General features: G+C 44.7%; 3 protein-coding genes and 1 long non-coding RNA gene across 8 annotated transcripts in view; 1 reads left to right on the top strand and 3 right to left on the bottom strand.

Moving 5' to 3' along the window:
• SARNP (SAP domain containing ribonucleoprotein) overlaps nucleotides 1-7,365 on the bottom strand; it is a 63,701-nt gene extending 56,336 nt beyond the window's left edge. For all 4 annotated transcript variants that reach the window (XM_014548133.1, XM_014548130.1, XM_014548131.1 and 1 more), the window contains exon 1: nucleotides 7,310-7,365. In XM_014548133.1, coding sequence (XP_014403619.1) covers nucleotides 7,310-7,345 — 36 coding nt within the window. In that variant the 5' untranslated portion in view covers nucleotides 7,346-7,365. The remainder of the gene's footprint in view (nucleotides 1-7,309) is intronic.
• Nucleotides 7,366-7,649: 284 nt separating this feature from the next.
• Nucleotides 7,650-10,153, top strand: ORMDL2 (ORMDL sphingolipid biosynthesis regulator 2). 2 transcript variants are annotated; one of them, XM_005876699.2, is made up of 4 exons: nucleotides 7,650-7,749; nucleotides 8,648-8,822; nucleotides 8,979-9,130; nucleotides 9,687-10,153. In XM_005876699.2, exons 2-4 carry the CDS (start codon nucleotides 8,649-8,651, stop codon nucleotides 9,820-9,822), a joined length of 462 nt encoding a protein of 153 aa, XP_005876761.2. In that variant the 5' UTR covers nucleotides 7,650-7,749; nucleotide 8,648; the 3' UTR covers nucleotides 9,823-10,153. The 2 variants fall into 2 exon arrangements, with proteins under 2 accessions (XP_005876761.2, XP_014403622.1); XM_014548136.1 differs by having other exon boundaries at nucleotides 7,686-7,749; nucleotides 8,543-8,822.
• A 229-nt stretch (nucleotides 10,154-10,382) lies between these two features.
• Nucleotides 10,383-23,860, bottom strand: DNAJC14 (DnaJ (Hsp40) homolog, subfamily C, member 14). The gene is made up of 8 exons (XM_014548082.1): nucleotides 23,716-23,860; nucleotides 21,826-23,275; nucleotides 18,547-18,628; nucleotides 14,269-14,375; nucleotides 13,943-14,062; nucleotides 11,703-11,863; nucleotides 11,522-11,624; nucleotides 10,383-11,344 (listed from the first exon to the last, which is right to left on the bottom strand). The coding sequence occupies exons 2-8, from the start codon at nucleotides 23,217-23,219 to the stop codon at nucleotides 11,137-11,139; spliced, it is 2,175 nt and encodes a 724-aa protein (XP_014403568.1). The 5' UTR covers nucleotides 23,220-23,275; nucleotides 23,716-23,860; the 3' UTR covers nucleotides 10,383-11,136.
• LOC106727890 lies at nucleotides 14,904-18,855 on the bottom strand. Its single transcript, XR_001364138.1, has 3 exons — nucleotides 18,613-18,855; nucleotides 16,566-16,568; nucleotides 14,904-14,914 (listed from the first exon to the last, which is right to left on the bottom strand). It is a non-coding gene; the product is annotated as an uncharacterized LOC106727890 (long non-coding RNA).
• Nucleotides 23,861-24,343: the final 483 nt, after the last annotated feature.

Raw genomic sequence — 24,343 nt, forward strand, 5'->3', positions numbered from 1 at the left:
ATAGTCTGAAAATTCTGAAAAGTATAGAGGAAACTTGGCAATTCAAAGTTCAACTTTCTAGTAGAGTTGTTTCCCCCTTTTCCTTCCTTCCCAAAATTGTGCCTAGGCAAAAGTTTATAAAAACTTCCAGATGAGAGGGAAATGTACAGTTAGAGATGGTTTTTGCTTAAGATGCTGATTTAGACTTGGAGCTGACAGACTGGTACAAACGGTTGCTTACATGGATAGTATCTGCTGACCATTGATCTTACTATTGCCTTGATCACTAAATCTCAGCCCCCTACCCTCACCCCAAAATGGCTCCCAGTTCCTAACCCCAAGGTCTCTGGCTCATGCAGCAATCTTCTCAGCACCTCCATGTCCCCTCTTTGGTCAAATAAAATATTACATATCATCCTATATAATAAAAGGGTAATATGCAAATTGACCCTAACAGCAGAGCAACTGGGAATCACTGGTCACTATGACACACACTGACCACCAGGGGGCAGACTCTCAATGCAGGAGCTGCCCTCTGGTGGTCAGTGTGCTCCCACAGGGGGAGCTCTGCTCAGCCACAAGCTGGCTGCCAGTACAGCAGTGGTGGTGGGTGCCTCTCCTGCCTCCTCAGCAGCGCTAAGGATGTCCGACTGCAGCTTAGGCCTGCTCCCCGCTGGCAAGTGGACATCCCCCGAGGGCTCCCGGGCTGCCAGAGGGATGTCTGACTGCCAGCTTAGGCCCATTCCCCCGGGGAGCGGGCCTAAGCCAGCAAGTGGTGGACATCCCAGGGACCCCAGACTGTGAGAGGGCACAGGCTGGGCTGAGGGACCCCCCTGAATGCACAAATTTTTGTGCACCGGGCCTCTAGTTTTTACATATTGTATTATTTTAGTTATTACATGGTGGGTTCTGCTCATACACTAGGACATAACTCATAATATCATACCTTACCCATTTTTATATGCAATTGACTTTAAAATATTTTAAAAAGCAAAGCATATTGAGTGAACTGTATGGTATGTGAATTGTATCTCAATAAGACTACTTTTAAAAACCAAGTTATAGGGGGCAGGAGGGGAGGGGGTAAGAGGTCAACCAAAGGACTTGTATGCATGCATATAAGCATAACCAATGGACATAAGACACGGGGGGGTAGGGGAGGCCAGGGGATTGTCAAGGGCGGGGGAAAAAAGGAGACATATATAACACTCTTTGTAATACTTTAAGCAATAAAACAATAAAAAAATAAAAATAAATAATGGGCTTTGCAAAAAACAACAACACAAAACAAAAAACATCCTGCACACTAAAATAAATAAATAAATAAATAAATAAAATAAAAAATAAAAACCAAGTTATAGAACACTTTATACAGGATACTAACTTTAATGTTAGTGTAAAAAAATAATGCACATACACACACACCCCATTCCATGTGATGTATATACACAAGATGCCTGGACAAGAAAGAAATAAATTAATACTGAGAAGAAGCTTGTTGAGGACAAGTGTAGGAAGGAAACACTTTACCATATACCTTTCTGTACCTTTAGAATTGTGAACTTGTACATAAATGACCTATTCAAACATTAATTTATATATTTTTCAGTATCAATAAGGCATTTTCCATTCTATCAACCTCCAGAGAAAAGACCAATCAATAGCTCACATAATACATTTAACATTAATCATTTATTGTCCTGTGATTTCTTCTGTTTACTAATCTTGATTCAAATCTTTTTCATCTGTTATCTCTTGATATGGTTTGTAAACTCTTTGAGGGCAGAGACATTTCATATCACTTATAACATTTCATACAACAGGAACTCATATTTATTTTTAAGTACTAAAAATGACAGACTAAGGCAGTGATGGCGAACCGATGACACGCATGTCAGAGGTGACATGCGAACTCATTTTTTTGGTTGATTCTTCTTTGTTAAATGGCATTTAAATATATAAGATAAATATCAAAAATATAAGTCTTTGTTTCACTATGGTTCCAAATATCAAAAAATTTCTATATGTGACACGGCACCAGAGTTAAGTTAGGGTTTTTCAAAATGCTAACACGCCGAGCTCAAAAGGTTCGCCATCACTGGTCTAAGGGCTAAACTTTGAATATTATTTCCTCATTTAATCCTTACAACATAAGTAGTTGGTATTATGATCCCATTTTATAAAGAAAATGAGGCTTAAAGAGATTTAATAATTTGCTTAAAAATCATATAGCTAGAAAATAGTGGAGCTCAGGTCTCTCTGATTTAAGCCCAATCTTAACTACCAAGATGCTGACATTGCTCTCATGTACATGCTCTATCACTCTCCACTTTCCTCTTACCTCTCCTCATCAGCCTCCTTGCTAGCTCTTCTTCCACTTAACCTGTAAATACCAATATTCACTAAGATTCCTTCTTTGGCCTTCTCATCCCACTTGTAGCAAAGGTTTTCTCATTTCCCAGAATCAAATCACTGGCAAATCCTGTCAGCTATACCTTCAAAATATATCTAGGATCTAATCCCTTCTGGTCTTTTTAAATACAGATTATTGTAAAAACTCTACAGTCCCTGCATCTTATTATAGTTTATTCTTAACAAGGTAGTCAGTGATTTTTTGAAAATTTAAGTCAGAACATGTCATTCCTCTCTTCAAAAATCTTCTATTGGTTTCTTATCTCTAAGAGTACAAGCCAGATCCTAACAATAACCTATAAGGTCCTCTTACACTATGCACAAGGCTCACTCCTTCAAGTCTCTGCTTAAACATCATATTCTCAATGAGGCCTTCCCTAGTCACCCTATTATAAATTACAATACCCTTCTTCCCACTGTACTTCCTATCCTTCTTTCCTATTTTTTACTACAGACTTTACCACTATTTGACACTATACATTTTACTTTATTGTGCCTTTCCCAGCAAAACATAAGCTCCCCAACAGGAAGAATTTTGTCTACTTGTTCATTACTCTATCTCCAGTACCTATGTTAGCTGGCATATGGTAGGCACCCCATAAATATTTTTTTGAGTAAGTCCCAAACCTTTATTATCAGCTTTCAACTCTTGAGCAGGAGACTCACATTTCCAACTGATTACCAGGCATCTCTCTCCCTTTTTTTTTGTTAATCCTCACACGAAGGTATTTTTTCCATTGCTTTTCAGAGAGTGGAAGGGAGGGAGGGAGGAAGGGAGGGAGAGAGAGAGAAAGAAAGAAAGATCAATGTGAGAGAGACACATCGACTGGTTGCCTACCACACACGCACCCGACTGGGAGCAGGGAGCAAACCCAAAACCCAGGTACATGCCCTTGACCCGGAATCGAAGGCTGACATTCTAAACACTTAGAAGCTTCAGCCAGAGCATGTATTTTTTTTCTTCTTTATTTTGTTTTGTTATGATTACCAAACATCTCCAAGTGCATGTCTCAAAGACACTTAAGCCCAAAAGTGAACTTATCTTCTCTATTGCACAAAACTGGCTTCTTCTCTTCTTCCCAAACTAGACTAAAGCTATCACTACTCAAATCTTGGAGTCATCTTTCATTCCTCCCACATCTAACTGATCTATAAATACTTACAATTTTATATCCCAAATTTCTTTAAATCTGTTCCTTTCCAAGTAGCCACTACCTTATTTCAGGTCTTACTATATTCACTTAACAAATAGTTACTGGGTACCCCCTGCATGTAAACCATTAGTTTAGGTATAGGGAAATAGTCATAAGCAAAACGGATAGAGTTTTTGTCCACATGAAGTTTACAACCTAGTCAGGAAACAAGGCAATCAATGATCATATACATAATACTTAACTGATTAACTTTTTAAAAAAGTACAGAGTCCTATGAAGACATTTAAAAAGTAGTCTGTCGAAGTGTGGGTAGAGAGAACCTATCCTACACCTAAGGGTTCCTTGGATAAATGATGTTTGACTACTGAAGGGCAACTAGCAGTTAATTAAATGAAGATGTGGGGAACAGGGGGTGGCAGCAGCACTACAGCGAAAAGCATGTGTAAAGATTCTGGGTTCTGAGGTAAGGAGACGTGGTGCACAGCGATTAAGAACATAAATTTTGGAGATAACTGCCTGGATTTGATCCACCATTCATTAGCTGTGGAACCTATGGCAAGTTATTCAGTTAATTTCTCTGAGCTTCCATGTTTTCCTGATTTTAAAATGGGGATAGCCCTGGCAGGTGTGGCTCAGTTGGTTGAGCGTTGTCCCACACACCCTCACCAAGAGGTTGCTGGTTCGATTCCTGATCAGGGCACGTGCCAGAGTTGTAGGCTTGATCCCCAGTGAGGAGGCTTGCAGGAGGCAGCCGTGGATGTTTCTCTCTCTCTTTTCCTCACCCTTTCTCTCTCTCTCAAATCAATAAAAACATTTTTTTTAAAATGGGGATAACAGAGGCATTTCCTTTCCAGAGTTATTGTGCAAATTAAATCAGTTAATGTATGTAAACAGCTTTGACCAGTGATTGCCACATAGTAAATGCTATTGTTAAATGTTAGCACTTAATGAACACGTTCATTCTGAGGAATGAAATAAAATAAAGCCACTGTGGTTGGAGTGTGAGAAACTAAGCTGGATAAATTGGCAGGTATAAAGGTAAAAGGTTTTAGCAGGGGAGTGAATAATATAATAAAAATATAACTGGTGAAATTTCTCCCTCTCAGATCTCATCCTCCACACTGCCAAAAGAACACACATGGATCACATCAGCTCCTTCTTTAAAAATTTCCAAAGACTCCCCACTTTCTGCCTACATGACAAAAACCAACTGCCATACGCAACTTAAAAGGCCCTTTTCATTATCACTTCAATCTACCACTGTAGTCACACAATTCATCTAGTTCCCTTTACAATCTTAAGCCACTAACATATATGCACTTTATGCTTCAAAATTACATCTGACTTTTTCAACACTCTTGCACTTGTAGACCCTTCTCATTCTCTCCTCTGCAGTAGTCTCTTTTCTCACCATTGACTGGGAATTTGGTACTATTACAGTTCAAAGCATTTTTACCCACAATTCAGTCTCTATAACTGAATTTAGATGGCATTTCTACAAAATCTTTAGAATTCTGCAGGTGATGTGGACTTACCTACCAACCCAGATATTCTTCCTTCCTATATTAAAGCTTGTTCCTTTCCTCTGAGGGCTCCATCTAAATTTCTTTATAAAAATGGAAAGACTAAGAAAAAAGATATAACCCTAAGTCCGTGGTTGGCAAACTGGGGCTCGAGAGCCACATGCGGCTCTTTGGCCCCTGGAGGGTGGCTTTTCCTAAGCCTTAGGAGTACCCTAATTAAGTTAATAACAATGTACCTACCTATATAGTTTAAGTTTAAAAAATTTGGCTCTCAAAAGAAATTTCAACTGTTGTACTGTTGATATTTGACTCTGTTGACTAATGAGTTTGCCGACCACTGCCCTAAGTCAACCCAAGTCAGGATTACTCCATCAAGATCAACAGTGGAACCAAACATTAACTGTCCTAGAAGTCAGAATTAAAGGCATGGGTTCTTAACCAGAGGTCCATGGACTCCTCAGGGCTACATGGTAATTTTATGAAGCCCCTCAAATCGCATGCAAAGTATGTGTACATGCCTTTTTCTGGGGAGAGGGTCCATACCTTTCATCAGAGTTTCAAAGATATCTGTGACCTCCAAAAGGTTAAGAAGTGCTCTAGAGAAAAAGCAAAGACAAGCAAATGTGATTAAAAGAGTGAATCCTTTTTACTTTTTAGGCTGTCAGGGGTGCCTCATGATCTCTTAATACCTGAAATCAGGTCAGAGGACATTATCCAATCAAAATAAAAGTTAATATGGTCCAAAAAATACAGCTTCTATGGAAGGAGGAACTCCATACACAAAACCAAATCCATGAAGGCAAGTCACAAGGCTGGTGCCTTACTCCAGGGGTTTCAAAATGGGACTAATAGGAAGAAAATATTTTACCTTCTATTCATATTTCCTTTTATCTCATTTATTGAAACATTCCTTTTCTGTGTTTTATAACATACATAACAGTATGGTACCATAATTTACATAAGTGTACATATAATGGAAGTGGTTGCCCAATTTGTCTTACTTGTGGGAATATGAAACCACAGCTATAATCTACACACTTCAGTACCAAGTTAATAGTAACTCCAGAATAACACAAAGACCCACTAGTACAGTTCAGAATCCAAGAGTAAGAAATCTATCAGCTTTCACACAAAAAAGCTAATCAATGTCAACTAAAAAGTGACTAAAAGGACCTCTCCCTACCCTTACTCTCCTTACTTTTGTTTGTTTATTAGCTAAACAAGCTTTAAAGGATTAGTTTTCAGCTAAGTCAGTCTGGTTTGTCCAAGATTCCCAGGATGATGTGACCAAAACATGTAATGGAAAAACTACTAGCGAAACCACAAACGGTCAACTAATCAAGATATTCTCATAATTTACCCTAAAAGAAATTACTCTTTTCTTCCAGGAAAATAAACGCGAGAAGACTACCAAGATTGCCAAGGCACATCTTAGAACAGGTGATTGAGAGTGTCACCAAGTGGTGATACCAAGAGATGCAGGGTCCATCCGCGACATGAAATGGGACAGAGATAGCCCTAACCTTGAAAATGTTTTTCCAAAACATTACAGCTACAAGCGAGTTGTCTGTCTGGCAGTAGGTAGGGAGCAGGGAGGGGGGTTGCTGGCCGGGGGAGAACCACGTGAGAGAAACTTTTAAATCCGAGCTACCTGTGCCTTTTCTAACTCTAAAGATCTCCTAAACCCCAGGTTTCTATGGGGAGACCAGTATTCTAAGCCCCTCCTCAGGTTTCAAAGCCGCCGCCCCCCCGGGGGGCGTAACCCCATCTAAAAAAAAAGTGGATTTTCCTGGATCACGTTTGAGACCTAAATAGGTAGGAATACATAAAGATGCCAACATATCCTAACGGGAAGCAGCTTGGGACAATGGAGAGGAAAGCTTCAACCCAGGGAAGAAAAAGGGGTGCACGGTGCGGCATGGGGCAGAGAGGTGGGACCACTGACGTAATGCAGCTCTGACGAGAAATGAGGAGAGAATTGGTTGTAGGCACTTACACAACCCGGTGGAGAAATGACGGACGATACAACAATGAAGAAGAGAGCCGAAAAAACAATACAGATACAATAAAACCGTGAGGAGCATGGGAAATTAGGACAGGCGTAGTGAGGAAGTACTACGGAGGGAGCCGGTAAAAAGTGGAAAAGCCTACAAGAAGAACACTTCGGAAAGTGCACAAGCCACTCCCAGAATTCAGTCCCCAGAAAAAGTCTAAGTCAGCTCCTGCTCTCCTTCACAGTACCTTCAGTTTATGCAGCTCCACCGTCTCTGCCGCCATCTTGTTACCCCTCCACTCCACTAGGCCCCCACTCGCAGCCTCCGCTTCCAGCAGCTCCCGCCCAGGCGCAGGGTCAACCAATCACTGCCAATCTTACTATCACCTCACACCATCAACTCTTCCCATTAGTCAATAGCTGCCGTCCTCTCACTCCTCCCGCCAGCTTTCCCCACCTCTCAAAAGGTGGGGCAGGGAGAGGGGCGGGTTCTGCGCCTTCCAAACGACGGAAACGGCGACCAATTGGGCGTCTTCATTGCAGACCCCCCCAGCCAATGGATGGCGGCAGCGCTAACCTGTTCCACCAATAGGGAGACAGCAGAGAAGCGTGGGCGGCTGCTTCCTGGAGACCACAGGTATAGAAGGGAGAGCTGCGCCCCTCGCCGATCAGCTTCTGAAGCTTGCAGGTAGGGATTTACGGGAGACTGGAAAGGGGTGCTCGGCAAAAATGGTGGGAGGCAAACCGTGATGGGAGGCGAAAGCGTTGGCGGGGGTTGGAGCGGCGGTGAGTTAAACACCGAGAGAGAACCAGAGGGGAGCCGACGTACGAGAGATGGAAGCTGGGAAAAGCATCGGGCAGGTTCAGTATTAGGGTTTAGGGAATTTTAGGTAGAGAGGGGCGGGCAAGAGCTGCTTCCTAACTGGACATCAACTTTAGCACGATTCTAAGGAGCCAAGTTCAGACGATCTGAGCCGCCTTTGGATTTGAGGTTAGGGCTCCAACTGGAGGCGCTCAACTTAGGTTCCTTCCTAGCTCAACCCAAAACCCGGGGTAAATTCTCCCAATGCCCCACGCTTGAGAGGAGGAATTGGGATGTTGGCTGCTTACATGCCACGGGGATGAGAGGACGGGCAAGCCCGAGTAAAGGTGAGGATTAGAAGTAGCTTTACCCCCTCGTGCCTCCTTAGTGAATCCTTGTTTCCCATTACCTGCTTCTGGAATTATGGGTGTATGTAACCTCTTCAGGCTTCCTTATTAACAACTTAAGGAAAATAAAGTGAAATACTTCTGTTTCCCTTGCTCCTTGAAATAGGTGCCCAAGCCTAGATTTACTCCTTCAAGCTGAAGTAGAAGAATCAAAGATTACCATGTGTCTCTAAGATGTAGAGAGGACTCTTCTTGCCTTTTAAGTATTTTACTTCCCAAGTCTTCAGTTTTTCTTTGTGCATGATGGGGATGTTCTTTCATTCCCAATACAGTTCAGGGGATTTGTGCTATTCAGGAGACAATGTGGGGGCAAAAAAATCAAAGAGGGGTTGAGAGGAAATAGAGGTGGACTCCTGCCTGATCCGCCACTATGGTAGGATGAATGTGGGAGTAGCACACAGCGAAGTAAACCCCAACACTCGAGTGATGAATAGCCGGGGCATCTGGCTGGCCTACATCATCTTGATAGGACTCCTGCATGTGGTGCTACTCAGCATCCCCTTCTTCAGCATTCCTGTTGTCTGGACCCTGACCAACGTCATCCATAACTTGGTGAGCGCTAAACCACACCCTATACCCACCCCAGGCCTTTCCCAAACAAAATAAAATCTCCAATTATTTGGGGATATGCCTTCCTTTGGGGATCTTAATCTTTGGGCTAAAGGACCATATGCTGCCCCTTCAAACTGCTCCCTTTTCTCCTCCCAGGCCATGTATGTCTTCCTACATACGGTGAAAGGGACACCCTTTGAGACCCCTGACCAAGGAAAGGCTCGGCTACTGACACACTGGGAACAGATGGACTACGGGCTCCAATTTACCTCTTCCCGCAAATTCCTCAGCATCTCTCCTATTGTACTGTGAGTCCAGTGGGAGATATGGGAAATGCTCCAAATGCCAGGTACAGAGGCCCACAGAGGAACTTAAAAAAAGGAGACTAATCACTTAGACCCTTTAAAGATATTATGGTATACTATGTCTAAATCTAGGGAGTGCAGTAAAAAGTAGAAAGCAATAATCAAGCATTCCTTGCTGTCTCCTTGGTGATAGGAGAACGGAGATGGGGCTGAGAAAACCAAGTAAAACCAAATGATTTTACATTTCCAAAAGATGTGAATAAGTTAAGGCAGAACTGATGTAAATCTGTGAAAACTGGCTTTGGGGAGTGGAAGTAGAGAGGACTTAACAGTGATACAGGCTGAAACTGCTTCAGCTGTCATTTGCCACATGTCATTAACAATTATTAAACACACAAATTAACTTACAAATCTCCAGTTAAAGGTGCTGATTATCTCCCTGACCCCTAGGATATTTTCAAATATCCTAGGACTACATGCAATAAAACTGATCATTTAAAATAGAAGAGAAAGTCACTGGAAAGGCCAGCTTCACTCAACTTATTTCTTTTCTTCCCAGCTACCTCCTAGCCAGCTTCTACACCAAGTATGATGCTGCTCACTTCCTCATCAACACAACCTCATTGCTCAGCGTACTGCTGCCTAAATTGCCCCAATTCCATGGGGTTCGTCTCTTTGGCATCAATAAATACTGAGGGATGGGACTGGGGACAACACTGGAACAAAAGGCTGTAACATCTTTCCCTTCTCCATACTGTCTTCCTTTTCTTGGAAGCCTGAGAATTATACAACTGTTCCAAAACTCCCAGGATGAGAACTGATTGGAAAATGGGGCTCCCTGGGAGTAGCCCTGCTAGGAGCAGGCTTCTTTGAATCGGGAAAGGCGGATGAGGTAAGGGACAAATCACTCTCCTCCACAGGAGGCCATGTTTGGGCAGCTTGTTTGGTTTTCCCATGTCTTCCACCCCCACTACCTCCAGCTCTGTTTTGCTGTGTATTTCCCTCATAATAAAGGTCATTTTTTCAGATATGGCTACTCTTTGGTCAGCAGGGGGGGTAGGGAGATGTCCTCATAAGGCTGGGGAAGAAAGATGGAACAGTGACTTAATACACAAAACTTTTCTAAGGTACTTTTTATCCCCTCTCCTTCGGTTCAGGAGGTGCCCTTCACTCCCAGCTAACACTTCGAGAAAGGATTCTCAAATGAGAAAAAGGACACTATCTATAAAGGCAAAGAAGAGAAGGAAGAAACAGGTTGCCAGTTACATATTTATAGAAAGATAATCCCCTGGCTTTAAATAGTTATGTACATACAAATATCAACAAACTTAAAAAAATACAAACCCTTGGATCATAAGGGGCCTACCAGGAACCCCTTTATTCTTTCCCCTCACCCAAGGGCAGAGGGCATGAGTCTGATTTTTTTAAAATTATTAGTTTGGCCATCCCTGCAGCAACAAGCATGAAGTTGGGAAGTTACCCACAAGGTGACAGAAAAAATTCAGAGTTCCCACTCTCTGAACTCTTATCTCCTATAATTAGAGTTACATGCTTTCTTGTTCTGTCTTTTAACTAGTATTGGGCTAACTAGTATATTCAGGAGGGAGCCCTGAACTGGGTCAAGAAATAAGACAGACTCATAGTTTAAAAAGAGGAGGGAAAGTCATCTGCTGTAGAAGCAAAAGACAAGACAAAGGCATACAGACCCTAGGGAAATACCCAGTTCCCACACTCCTCTGGGAGATATTGTCCAGCCCAGGTCCATGCCCTAGGTTCTTTGCTGTAGCCACCCCCTATTTCTTTGGTATTGTCAGAAGACCAGATTCAGTTCCTGGGTACCGGTGGAGGAGGGAGAGTGGTTCTGGGGCTTCCTACAAGTACTGAGTGAACAATTTGAGCTTAAAAGTTTCCCTTTTTAAAATATTTAAAAATAAATCAAACTCCATCCTATGCTGTACACAGCCCTTTTGACTCCCTGACATTGATTTGAGGAAAGAAGAAAACAAGTGTCAACGTTGGAAGGGCCTCCTCACTTTCTTCCGCCTCTTCGGTTTGGCTTCTCCCTTGGGTACTGTGCTGTTGGGCTTGGAAGCTCCGGTGGCCCCAGGGCCAGGGTGAGCTGCAAAGAAGTTCCCATTGGACATCTGTCCCGGGGGTACTTGAAATATCCGGTTCAAGAAATCCTGAAGGTCAGCAGGAGGGGCATCTGGAGTGGCTCTGAAAGGAAAACAGAAGAATAATGAGGCAAGAGAGATTCAAAGTCAAACATAGGTAACTATGTTAAAAATATAGAGTCAGGTACCAAACTTCTTAAAGGGTGAGACATCTAAGTGTCCTAAGCACCATAGTCAGAACTAGAATAGTGGATAGATTATTGAAAGAAATACCACCTACCTCTGTCGCCCACTGGTGCCTGGTATCCGAGAACCAAATGAGATGTGATAGGGGACTCTATGAGTATCTGGGGAGATTCCTACTCGCTGACATCCAGCCCACTCTGCACACATGAGAAAGAATTAGCTAATACATCATATAAGCATATATGAGCCCGTATTTCTACAGAACAGAAGTGTACCTGTGATGTCATACACCTTTCCATCCATCAATGCAAAGTAGGTGATCTTGAGGCCCAACATACTTGACTCTGCCCAAAAGTCTCCTTCTTCAGCAGGATGCAGCCTATTACACTCAGCACAGTATCTGGCACTCTTAGGTTCCCGGTCCATTTCAAACCTCCTGCAAGCCAACAGAAGGGCAATTCCTTAATAATTTGTCAAGCCTGTGACATTTCTGTAGTCTCATTATTATGTGTTATTACATATTAGAGGCCCGGTGCACAAAAATTTGTGCACTCGGGGGGGAGAGGGGGTCTCTCAGCCCGGCCTGTGCCCTCTCGCAGTCTGGGACCCCTCGGGAGATAACGACCTGCTGGCTTAGGCCTGCTCCCGGGTGGCAGAGGGCACACCCAATCCCTAGGTGCAGCCCCTGGTCAAGCTCAGAGCAGGGCCAATTGGGGAGTTGGGGCACCGCCCCGTCATGCACAGAGCAGGGCGGATCGGGAGGTTGCGATGCCACCCCTAGTCACGCTCAGGGTACGGCCGATTGGGGGGTTGGGGCACCGCCCCGTCACACTCAAGGCAGAGTCGCTAGGGAGGTTGCGGCGCCACCCCCTGTCACGCACAGAGCAGGGCCCATCAGGGGGGTTGGGGCTCCGTACCCTGTCACACACAGAGCAGGGCCGATCAGGGGGTTGGGGAGCTCCCCCCTGTCAATGGCTGTTTGCAGCTGGTCACACCCCCTTCAGGGTGGGGGTCCCCACTGGGGTGCCTGGCCAGCCTGGATGAGGGGATGATGGCTGTTTGCAGCTGGTCACACCCCCTTCAGGGTGGGGGTCCCCACTGGGGTGCCTGGCCAGCCTGGATGAGGGGATGATGGCTGTTTGCAGCTGGTCACACCCCCTTCAGGGTGGGGGTCCCCACTGGGGTGCCTGGCCAGCCTGGATGAGGGGATGATGGCTGTTTGCAGCTGGTCACACACCCTTCAGGGTGGGGGTCCCCACTGGGGTGCCTGGCCAGCCTGGGTGAGGGGATGATGGCTGTTTGCAGCTGGTCACACCCCCTTCAGGGTGGGGGTCCCCACTGGGGTGCCTGGCCAGTCTGGGTGAGGGGCTGAGGGCCGTTTTCAGGCTGGCGGGTGACTGAAGCTCCCAACCGCTCCTTTTTTCCCTTTTTTTTTATTCTGGGCCAGCTTTAGCTCTGAGGCTTGGCTCCAGCTCTGAGGCCTCGGCTGCTGAAAGCAGGTTTCTGGCCTTTGTTTACCTTCTGTATTTGAAACAATGTTGCAGTCCTGCTGGCTGAAGCCTGGCTGACTGAAAGCAGGTTTCTGGGGTTTTGTTTACCTTCTATATTTGTTACAATGTTTCTTAGAGAGCAGCTGAGAGGCCGGCAAGGCAGGCGGGGAACCTGGCTTCCTCCGTCACTGAAGCAAGCAAGCCTCCCTGTTCACGTCAGCTGCCTGGCTGCCGGCCGCCATCTTGGCTGGCAGTTAATTTGCATATCTCACTGATTAGCCAATGGGAAGGGTAGCGGAGGTACAGCTAATTACCATGTTTCTCTTTTATTAGATAGGATACCTATGCACACCCTTCTCTCAATCTTCTATCTTAAAGGTAAAAAATGTCTTTTTAAAAAATATATCCTTTTATTGATTTCAGAGAGGAAGGGAGAGGGGGAGAGAGAGAGAAACATCACTGATGAGAAAGAATCAATAATAGGCTGCCTCCTGCACGCCCCATACAGGATCAAGCCTGCAACCCAGGCATGTGCCCTGACCAGGAATCGAACCATGACCTCCTGGTTCATAGGTCAATGCTCAAGCACTGAGCCACACCCACTGGACTGTCTTTTTTTTTTTTCTTACTAATTAGAATCCGCAATCTCTTTACAATATGACAGAAGTGGAAACCCAAGAGTTCTTTTACTCACCATTTCTATCCCACAACTACCAATAATACAAAGAAGGTCTTTGGCTACCTAACCCCTAAGCCAGTGATGGCGAACCTATGACACGCGTGTCAGAGGTGACACGCAAACTCATTTTTTTGGTTGATTTTTCTTTGTTAAATGGCATTTAAATATATAAAATAAATATCAAAAATATAAATCTTTGTTTTACTGTGGTTGCAAATATCAAAAAATTTCTATATGTGACATGGCACCAGAGTTAAGTTAGGGTTTTTCAAAATGCTGACACGCCGAGCTCAAAAGGTTCACCATCACTGCCCTAAGCTGTGGCTGTTACATTCCTATTTCATACCTGTGCTTTCCCTGGCATCGACTGCACATCATAGTATTCATTGCCTCTTTGAGGTCATCCTGCAGCTTGGACAGAAACTCATTCACTGACCGGCTCAGCTCATTCTCTGCCATTCGTTTCCTAAGAGAAGAAAGGCTTTATAAATCAGAGGGTACTGAACAAGGAATAAAAGGAGACAGATCTGCTGGCCTCTTAAAGGCCTTTTGCCTACTAGAAAGACAAGCAATTTTCTCCACCTTAGAGGGCATTCACCTGCAACTCTAGGGACCTCTGCTATTGAAGATTATTCATTTACGCCACCTGACAATTTCCTATCTCCAACTTACATCTCGTATTCCTTCCGCCTTTCAGGATTGCTGACAATGTCCCAAGCTGCCCGCAAAACCTTGAAGGCCTCCTCAGCCCGGGGATGATGATTTTTGTCAGGATGAACCTACCAAAACAAAGAAAGAATTCATCACAAATCCATTCCAAACCTCTCCCCATCTTGGGTCAAAACCTTATGTTAAGTGATAGCCCTGGCCAGTGTGGTTGGGTTTCATCCCATGCACCAAAAGGTTGCTGATTCAATTTCTGGTCAAGGGCAGATGCCAGGGTTGTGGGCTCAATACCCAGTAGGCAGCATGCAGGAAGCAGCTGATCAATGTTAGCTGTCACATTGATGTTTCTTGCTCTCTCCCTTCCTCTCTAAAAAGAGTCAATAAACTATTAAAAAACACACACACACAAATCATGTCAAATGGTTCTTTTTCACTCCCTTTTGGAGAGTCAATATAGCTTTTTTTTAAAAAAAAAAAGAATTCTTTATTGTTTAATATATTACATATGTCTCCTTTTTCCCCCATTGACCTCTCCCCAGCCACTCCCACCCCCCAACCCATAACCTCACCCCGCTACTGTCTGTGTCCATTGGTTATGCTTATACGCATGCATATAAGTCCTTTGGTTGATCTCTTACCCATCCTCCCCTACCTTCCCTCTGAGGTTTGACAGTCTGTTCGATGCTTCTGTGACTGCATCTATTTTTGTTCATCAGTTTATGTTGTCCATTATATTCCACAAATGAGTGAGATCATGTGATATTTATCTTTCTCCGACTGGCTTATTTCACTTAGCATAATGCTCTCTAGGTCCATTCATCCTGTTGCAAATGGTTAAGAGTTCTTTCTTTTTTACTGCAGTGTGATAATTCCATTGTGTAGATGTACCACAGTTTTTTAGTCCACTCATCTGCTGATGAGCACTTAGGCTGTTTCCAAATCTTAGCTATTGTAAATTGTGCTGCTATGAACATAGGGGTGCATATATCCTTTCTGATTGGTGTTTTTGGGATATATTCCTAGGAGTGGTGGGATTACATCAAAAGGGGGTTCCATTTTTAATTTTTTGAGGAAAATCCACACTGTTTTCCACAGTGGCTGCACAGTCTGCATTCCCACCAGCAGTGCGCAAGGGTTCCTTTTTCTCTACATCCTCGCCAGCACTTGTTCGTTGATTTGTTGAGGATAGCTATTCTGACAGGTGTGAGATGGTACCTCATTGTCGTTTTGACTTGCATCTCTCAGATGATTAGTGACTTTGAGCATGTTTTCATATGTCTCTTGGCCTTCTGTACGTGCACTTTAGAAAAATGTCTATTTAGGACAAGCATGTCAAACTCAAAGGCTAACACGGGCCAAATAAACAAGGTTTAAGTTTATGTGGGCCGCAAAAAAACAACCAGAAGCTTCAATTTTCATAGAAACATGGTGAATACAAAGGGCTGAAATAAATGGGTAATCGTTAACATAAAAATAGAACATTTTAATAAAAATTAATATTTTTTCTTGAACATTAATTTATCAGACATTGAATAACTGCACAAATTAATAAGTGTAACGCAACCAAACCCATTTTTCTTGTTCTCTGAAAGCGAAATATTTCCTGTTGCGCACACCAAACAAGTCAGTACAAGACTAATGATGTGGCAATTGGCTGCTAAAATATTCGCTGCTAATATTAGTGGAGAGAAATGGGGTGCCTGGGTGGAAGGGAAATGAATGCAACACGATTATAATAATCAGTCATTAGCAAACATTGTAGTTCATTATTAATAATTATGTATAATGGGATATTGTAAAAATTAAGTCACAAAATTTATATTAAAATGTTTCTTACATACCATTATATTGGCTGGGCCGCATGCAGCCTGTGGGCTGCAGGTTTGACAGGCTTGATTTAGGATCTTTGCCCTTTCTTTTATTGGATTATCTTCCTTTTATTAAGTTGTATGAGTTCCTTATAATTTTTAGAGATTAAAACCTTATTGATGTAATATTGGCAAATATGTTCTCCCATACAGTGGGCGCTCTTGTTTTGTTGGTTTCTTTTGCTGTGCAGAAGCTTTTTATTTTGAGGTAGTTTATCTTCAGTTTCCATTTATCTTCAGTTTCCATTGTCCTAGGAATTGTATCGGCAGATATTGCTACAACATATTTCTGATATTTTGCTGCCTATGGATTCTTCTAAGATTTTTATGTTTTCCTGTCTTACCTGTAGAGGGCCGCCTGGGAGGCACCTAGGCATTTTCTTATAATTATTGTCAGCTGAACTCAGAGCGTAGGCAGAGCCACGCCCTGGGAACATGCTTCCCCAATAAGGCTGGACATGTTAATCAGGCAGGGGCGGAACTAGATATGTAAATCTAGGCCTTTAAAATAAACCTGCTGTGTGTCTCAGGCCGCTTTGCCGCCTCTCCATCATAGAGGATGGCGCCCACCTGGCCCCAGCTTAAAATCTATTTCTGCATCTTGGTCTTTCTTTAATTTCTTAATCCCCAGCTCCTCCGCTCAAGAACCTGTTGTTTTCCCGTGCGGGTCACGGGAAACAGAAACAGCCCACCACACTTACCTTTAGGTCCTTTGTCCACTTTGAGTTTATTTTTGTGTATGGTATAAGTTGGTGTCTTGTTTCATTTTTTTTGCATGTATCTGTCCAAATTTCCCAGCACCATTTATTAAAGAGAGTGCCTTGAATCCAATGTATGCTCTTGCCTCCTTTGTCAAATATTGAGCATAACGGCTTAGGTCGATTTCTGGGTTCTCTGTTCTGTTCCATTGGTCTATATGTCTGTTCTTGTGTCAGTACCAGGCAGTTATGAGAACAGTGGCTTTGAAATATAGCTTGATATCTGGTATTGTGATCCCTCCAACTTTGTTATTCTTTCTCAGGATTGCTGCAGCTATTCGGGGTCTTTTTTTATTCCAGATGAATTTTTGGAGAGTTTGTTCCAGGTCTGTGAAAAATTGGTATGTTAATGGGGATTGCATTGAATCTATAGATTGCTTTGGGTAGTATGGACATTTTAATGATGTTGATTCTACCAATCCATGAACACGGTATATTCCTCCATTTGTTTATATCTTCCTCTATCTTTTTCAATGTCCTGTAGTTTTCCGAGTACAGGTCTTTTAACTCCTTAGGTAAGTTTATTCCTAGGTATCTTAATTTTTTTGTTGCAATGGTAAATGGGATTTCTTTTCGTTTGTTTCTCTTTCTGTGAGTTCATTATTGGTGTATAAAAAAACCCATAGATTTCTGGATGTTAATTTTGTATCCTGCTACACTGCCAAATTCATTTATTAAGTCTAGTAGTTTTTTGATGGAGTCTTTAGGGTTTTCTATGTGTAATATTATATCATCTGCAAATAATGACAGTTTTACTTCTTCTTTTCCAATTTGGATGCCTTTTATTTCTTCTTCTTGTCTGATCGCTATGGGTAGCACTTCCAGTACTATGTTGAACAGGAGTGATGAAAGTGGGCATCCCTGTCTTGTTCCTGTTTCTGATAGGCTTTAAGTGGGGGTGATGCTGTATTGCTTTCCGGAACTGATTGGCCCCTCTTCAACCCAGTCCCTGAGGGCTCTTTGGGGCTATTCAGAGTCTTTGTTTCCTTGGGAAAACTCAAGATGTAGGCCAGGTGTGGCATTATTAGCTGTCTTGAGGCTGCTGGCAGGGGCTGGCTCTTCAGGAGAAAAATGGTTTGGAAGGTCACAAATGTCTCAGTGCCGGATTCCTGGTCACCTCTCCTGCTCTGCTTTCCTCCACAGCCTCTCCCCAGGCCCCACAAATCACCTCTACCTGCACCGAAGCCTCAGGTGACTGTTTGTAATTGAAAGGTCCTATGAACTGGTTTTAGTGAAGACAAACAAAGGCAAAACATTCAAGAGCTGTGAGTTTCTCTACCCTCCCCCCATCCCCGGCACCACGCTGCTTGGGCAGCTCTTCATGCCACCTTTCTGGGTGCAGCCTCTCTCAGCCGTGGACTTAGATCTCGATTCCCCAACCGCCAGCAGCCCTGTGGACTTCTTTCCACAGTCGGATGTTACGCCTGTCCCCAAGGGACATGGCCTTGGTGCAGTGCAGCTTCCTCCTGACCCTCAGCCTGGTGGTCGCATGTCTCTCTCCAGCCCAGATCCCTGTTCCTACAGTTCTTCAGGCGTCCTCTGCCCCTCTTGGCTGCTGTCTCATCAGCTGTGTCTAATTCACCAATTCTGGCTCTCCAATTTAGTTGCTTCTTCTTCTTTTTTTTTTTTTTTTTAGAGACGGGGTCTCGCTATGTTGCCCAGGCTGGAGTGCAGTGGCTATTCAGAGGCGCGATCTCACTACTGATCAGCACAGGAACTTTGACCCGCTCCGTCTCCGACCTGGGTCGGTTCACCCCTCCTTAGGCAACCTGGTGGCCCCCCGCTCCCAGGAGGTCACCATATTGATGCCGAACTTAGTGCGGACACCCGATCGGCATAGCGCACTACAGCCCAGAACTCCTGGGCTCAAGCGATCCTCCAGCCTCAGCCTCTCCAGTAGCTGGGACTACAGGCGCGCACCACCGCGCTCCGCTAGTTGCTTCTTCCATGTCAGTGGTTCTCAACCTTGGCTGCACATTAGAATCACCTGGGAATCTTTTTAAAATCCTGATTTCTGGGCCTCGCCCTCCGGAAATTCTGTTTCTTTGTTATGGGGTGGGGCCACAACATTAGTAACAAAGAAACAGAATTTCCGGAGGATGAGGCCCAGAAATCAGGATTTTAAAAAGATTCCCAGGCGATTCTAATGTGCAGCCAAGGTTGAAACCACTGTGTGCTCCAAGACAAGCACAGGACACGTCTGCCTATTTGGCCGCCATTTTCTCCTCTCAATATAGCTTAATAATTAATTGCTCTGGCTCTGCAGAGAGATCTCTGTTCAAGTCACAGCTCTGTCACTATTAGCTACATGACCTAGAATATTTTATCTATCATAGATTGTTGGGAGTATTAAATGAGAATACATGTGAAGTATATATCACAGAATCTGTACTAGGGTGATCCACCATCCCAATGCACCTGGGATTGTTCCAGTTTTAGCAGTGAAGTTCATGTCTCAGGAAAGCCCTCAATCTCAGGCAAACAGGGATGGTTGGTCACCTGACCTGGCACATATATACTAATTCCTCACATTTTAACTTTATTATCAGTTATAAAATAAGAGTTCCAAAGATGTTACATTCTCACTTTTCTAACTAGAAAATTCTCATATCTACTCAAAACTTCCTACAATAGTTTGCCTTTCTGTCCCAGAAATGAAATAGCATATTATGATACAGGCTTTTTATTCCCTTTTCAACCTTTCTCCAAGACAAACAAAAACTTCTCTTCCTACTGCTTATTATTCCCATCCTCATCCCTCCAAAATACAGAGATAAAGCTGGTCTCTTGACTGATGCCAAATAAGCAGAATGCTGTTAAATCTCCCATATTCCCAGGCTTACTGAACAGCCTTGTAATCATGGTCACTCTAGGGCAGCGGTTCTCATCCTGGGGGTTGCGACCCCTTTGGTGGTCGAACGACCCTTTCACAGGGGTCGCCTAAGACCATCCTGCATATCAGATACTTACATTACGATTCATAACAGTAGCAACATTACAGTTATGAAGTAGCAATGAAAATAATTTTATGGTTGGGTCACAACATGAGGAACTGTATTTAAAGGGCCAGAAGGTTGAGAACCACTGCTCTAGGGCCTAATAAGGGCAGTGAGAGATTCTATAAAAGAACCTCACTGACACACTGACCGAGAACAAGGGGGATTCCTGGGGTGTGAGGCAGGGTATTGAGGTCTGGGTAACTTAACATCATCTCTACTCCAAAGAAGTAAGTTGAAAATGATATTTTTTTGGGAGATTGATATTCCACAAATGAGGATATCTGCTAAAAAAAGACATGAAGGTGAGAAAAGAGCTCTACTATTAGTAACTATTTGAGTGTAAGCACTTGTTCCCCACTCTAAGAATATCCCAGGCTATCAACTGAGGGACATGCATTTCCCACCAAATTAATTTAGTCCTCTTGTAAGTTGCAGGACTGGTACTTTATTGTGCCTTGAATGGTTAATGGAAACCATGGTTGCCCATTCCTTTGGTGTCATGCAACTGTTGAAGTAATCTGCACACTGTGATACTGTACCAATCTAGTTCCATACATTCAGTCAAACAGGCCACCTGTGCAATTTACACAACATTATTTATATTCATAATATAGTTTCACTTGTACAGAAATAGAATCATCTAAAAATAGAAATCTAATATTAACTTCTAATAGCAATTTGATTGCATACTTGTATTAAATCATTTCCCTCAAGCATGTGGTGTATCACAACTCCCACTCACTTTTTATTAATAAAAGCAACCATATTTTCTTTTCTTTTTTTATTTATTTTTAAAATATATTTTATTGATTTTTTACAGAGAGGAAGGAAGACAGATAGATACATTGATAAGCTGCCTCCTGCACACCCGCTACTGGGGATGTGCCCGCAACCAAGGTACATGCCCTTGACTGAAATCAAACCTGGGATCCTTCAGTCCGCAGGCCAATGCTCTATCCACTGAGCCAAACCAGCTAGGGCCGTATTTTCATATATGACACATATTTGCACATATTTCTGATTTTTATTCCATTTTCCTTCCCTTTCCCACTCTGGGTTGCTGGTCTTTTTTTAAAAGATATTTTTATTGATTTCAGGAAGGAAGGGAGGGGAAGACACAGAAACATCAATGATGAGAGAGAATCATGGATCAGCTGCCTCCTGCATGCCCCACACTGGGGATCAAGCCCGCAACCCAGGCAAGTGCCCTGACCGGGAATCGAACCGTGACCTCCTGGTTCATAGGCGACGCTCAATCACAGCCACGCCGGTCAGGCTGGGTTGCTGGTCTTGAAAAAGCTTTTCTTTCACCTGGTCCTGGAATAATCACTCACAAGCACTCCCTGAACTGTCCCATACTAGGTCCACACTTGCCATTCTGGGACAGATGGTTGAATTTCCCTATATTCAGAAACACCCCTCATTTGTTCAGGGAGAGGAACTGACAAGTTTTCTGAATAGACCTCTTCTCCACCCTAGCAGAGGGACTTCAACTCAACATTTCAAAGTGAGTGAGTCCAACATTACCTGATATACCAATTCATTTCTTTTCATTAAGAAAAAGAATCTCACCCAGCTGGTGTGGCTCAGGGGTTGATCATCGACCTATGAACCAGGAGATCACAGTTTGATTCCAGTCAGGGCACATGCCTGGGTTGTGGGCTCGACCCCCAGTTGGGGGCATGCAGGAGGCAGCCGATTGATGATTCTATCTCATCACTGAGGTTTCTATAGCTCTCTCCCTCTATCTGAAATCAATAAAAACATATTTAAAAATAAAAAAGTTTTATGACTCTTTTCTAAGAATTAAAGTTACTCTTCAGCTTAAAGTTGATTTTCTTCTCTGCCTTCCCTTTATTCTACTCTCCCTAAAATTAGGAAATAAAATATAGGCACAAGAGGGATAGGAAACGGGGGGGGGGGGGGGGGGGGGGCTGCCTATAGGCCTTCTTCATTTCAACATCTGATGCTGTGGCTTCAACCCCCAAGACGTGGAAAGGGTTTAGCTCATCTTCAGGAACCCCAGCCATGGTCAAGAGTCGAGTCACTTCCTCTTCAGGCTGGTAATAGCGACCACTAGCTACAGGTGCATTCTCTTGTCTGTTAGTCCTCTGTTTGACCCAAGGCAACTCCAGCCAACCCCACTGAACCATTCTCACCATCTGCTGCCATGGCCTGCTCTCTCTCAGCACAATCAGACAACGCTGTAAGGTGGGAGAATCCAGCCAAGAGAAGAGCCAGGTGGCTTTAGCCCTCCAGCCTAACCTGTCACCCAGTCTCACAAGAAACTGCCAGGCCACCTGCAGACAGCCCAACAAGAGGGCCAGAGCCAGAAGCAGCAAAGCACCCAGTAGCCTAAGAAAACGGGTGAATAGCCCTGCCCCATAGCAAAACCCCTGGTTCAGAAACTGGAACATTACCTGGGCCCAGCCACCCAGTCGCCCTGCCCAGACTCCTGCCCAGACTCGAAAAAGGTCCAAATCACTGCCTTTCAGCTGCCTGCATGCATAGATGAGATGGCCACAAGTTTCCACATACTCTCCCACCAATACCAGCAGTTCGATCAGCCACCAGAAACCTGCTTGTCCAAGCTGACACAGTTCTTCTGCTCCCCATAATCCCAAGCCTCTGCGCTTATCTGCTTGACTTCGTTTCCGGCCCAGCCGATGTCGACCAGGGGACCTGGGATCCCTGCGTCCACCCTCCCAAGTATCGTCCTTGGCTGCAACACGGTGCCGCTGTCTCCGGGGTGGAGGTTTCTTTCCACTGGGCACACGAGAAAAATCACTGGGGAACTTGGGTTCCTCATCATCATATTCCTCTTCCAACTCTTCATGTTCTCCTAAAGCTGGAGACATACAATGGTGGCAAAAGTTGCTAGAAGAGTTATCTCCTCCCCCAGAGTAAGGCTCTTCAGGGATTCCAGGGGTTCCCTGGCAGTTGCAAGCAGATGGAATGGAAAGAAAAGAAGGGTTTTCATCCTCCGGGTGCCCAGCCTCATTCTCTCTTGAGAGTTCCTGATCCACTCCTGACTCTTCTTCTGAAGATGCCTCACTCTGATCAGGGTCCTCTCCATTTCTAGGGGGTCCTGGACCCCTGGGGGGGCCATGGCTTGGATCCGACCAGTGGGCTGGGTTTGGGGGCTGCGTGTACTTAGGACTAGAGTGCTTTGTGAGGCAGCGGGTACCATTTGGAGCAGGCCTCGCTGAGTCCCTGAGTCCTGAGAATGAAAGTATTTCAGGGTCCAGAGAGGGTCCTAAAGTCCCGAGGGAGGCACCACCACTGTGGTGGGCTCCACACGACTGTCTTTCTCCGGGGTGCTTCTGGGCCATGACCCCCTGGCTTCCTGAAGATTTTAGGTCACAGCCATCATGGTAAGTTCTAATGCCTGTAACAAAGTATCAAGTTGGGTCAAGGATAGGTCCAAGAAAGGGGTTAAATTGAGAATATACATAGTATATAGAATGCATCCACCTCCCTTGCTTCCCAAGTTCTTTGGGGGCATTTATTACCTCTAGCAATAAGCCAATACCACTTTAACCACAACACCACTCCCTGCCCCCTCCTCCAACTCCACCTAAGTTTTTCTTCTCTCCCCCGAAAGATACAGCTCTGAATCCGGAAAAGAGGGAGGTACTGCAAAGGGTGTGGTCCTGGGATCACTAGGGAAAAACGGAAAGACGATCGGAAAGGAGGGCTGTAGGCTGCCTGAAAAGGGTGGGGACCCTGCGGCCCTTAAAGAAAACCTGGAGGCGGAGCCTGGGGTTGCCCCTAAGACAGACAACCAGGGAACCCTGAGCCTGGGCAGACGGGGAGAAGGTAACGTACCGAAGAGCGGCGGTAACTCCTCCCCCTCGAGCTGCTGGGCCCAGAGCCAGGGGAGCTAAGAGCGGCTCCCCCGGCTCCGCCTCCCGCTCAAGCTCTGCTTCCGCCTTCCGTCCCCGCCGCAAACGCCGACCTACGCCTATTTTCACTTCCGGGGTCACCACGGAAGCGACAAGAAGGAAAAGAAAAAGCGGTTGGCTGAAGCGCGAGCCAGTCTAGCGAGCAGTGTGTCAAATCAGGAGGCGGTCCTGGGGGGGCGCGGGTACCGCCCCTTAAAGGGCCCTCTGCTGCGGCCCTCCGCGTGCTGAAGTGGAATCCCTGCAAGTTGCACCCCTGGAAGCGAAGCAAGTGGGTGCTGCAGCAGCGCCTGCGGTCTGGGGACAGATTCTTAGGATCCCTCTGGCTGGATTTGTGGGCTTTTCCGAGACTGGGAGATAGAGGACAGCCTCTGAGCCATAGTTTGTTTCCCTTGCAGACAAAACTAGGGAGCATAGAGGGGCCACCGCCCTGACCCCTTCCTTGCTGGCCGAGGACAGAGGCTCTTTTGTATCATGTTCTCTCCAAGAGAAGACACCCCGGGCCAGCCCCCGCCCTGGTCCCCCTAGCACTGCCCTTTCTTTCCCAGCAACCC

Source organism: Myotis brandtii, unplaced genomic scaffold (assembly GCF_000412655.1).
Source record: "Myotis brandtii unplaced genomic scaffold, ASM41265v1 scaffold496, whole genome shotgun sequence".
Classification (NCBI taxonomy): Eukaryota; Metazoa; Chordata; class Mammalia; order Chiroptera; family Vespertilionidae; genus Myotis; species Myotis brandtii.

Excerpts from the sequence above, each read along its gene's own strand:
- ORMDL2 (XM_005876699.2), top strand. The coding sequence starts at position 8,649 with ATGAATGTGGGAGTAGCACACAGCGAAGTAAACCCCAACACTCGAGTG. Across the intron at positions 8,823-8,978 it reads CCAACGTCATCCATAACTTG|GCCATGTATGTCTTCCTACA; the intron begins GTGAGCGCTAAA and ends TTCTCCTCCCAG. Across the intron at positions 9,131-9,686 it reads AGCATCTCTCCTATTGTACT|CTACCTCCTAGCCAGCTTCT; the intron begins GTGAGTCCAGTG and ends TTTTCTTCCCAG.
- DNAJC14 (XM_014548082.1), bottom strand. The coding sequence starts at position 23,219 with ATGGCCCAGAAGCACCCCGGAGAAAGACAGTCGTGTGGAGCCCACCAC. Across the intron at positions 14,063-14,268 it reads AGGCGGAAGGAATACGAGAT|GAAACGAATGGCAGAGAATG; the intron begins GTAAGTTGGAGA and ends TTCTTCTCTTAG. Across the intron at positions 11,864-13,942 it reads CGATGCCAGGGAAAGCACAG|GAGGTTTGAAATGGACCGGG; the intron begins GTATGAAATAGG and ends GTTGGCTTGCAG.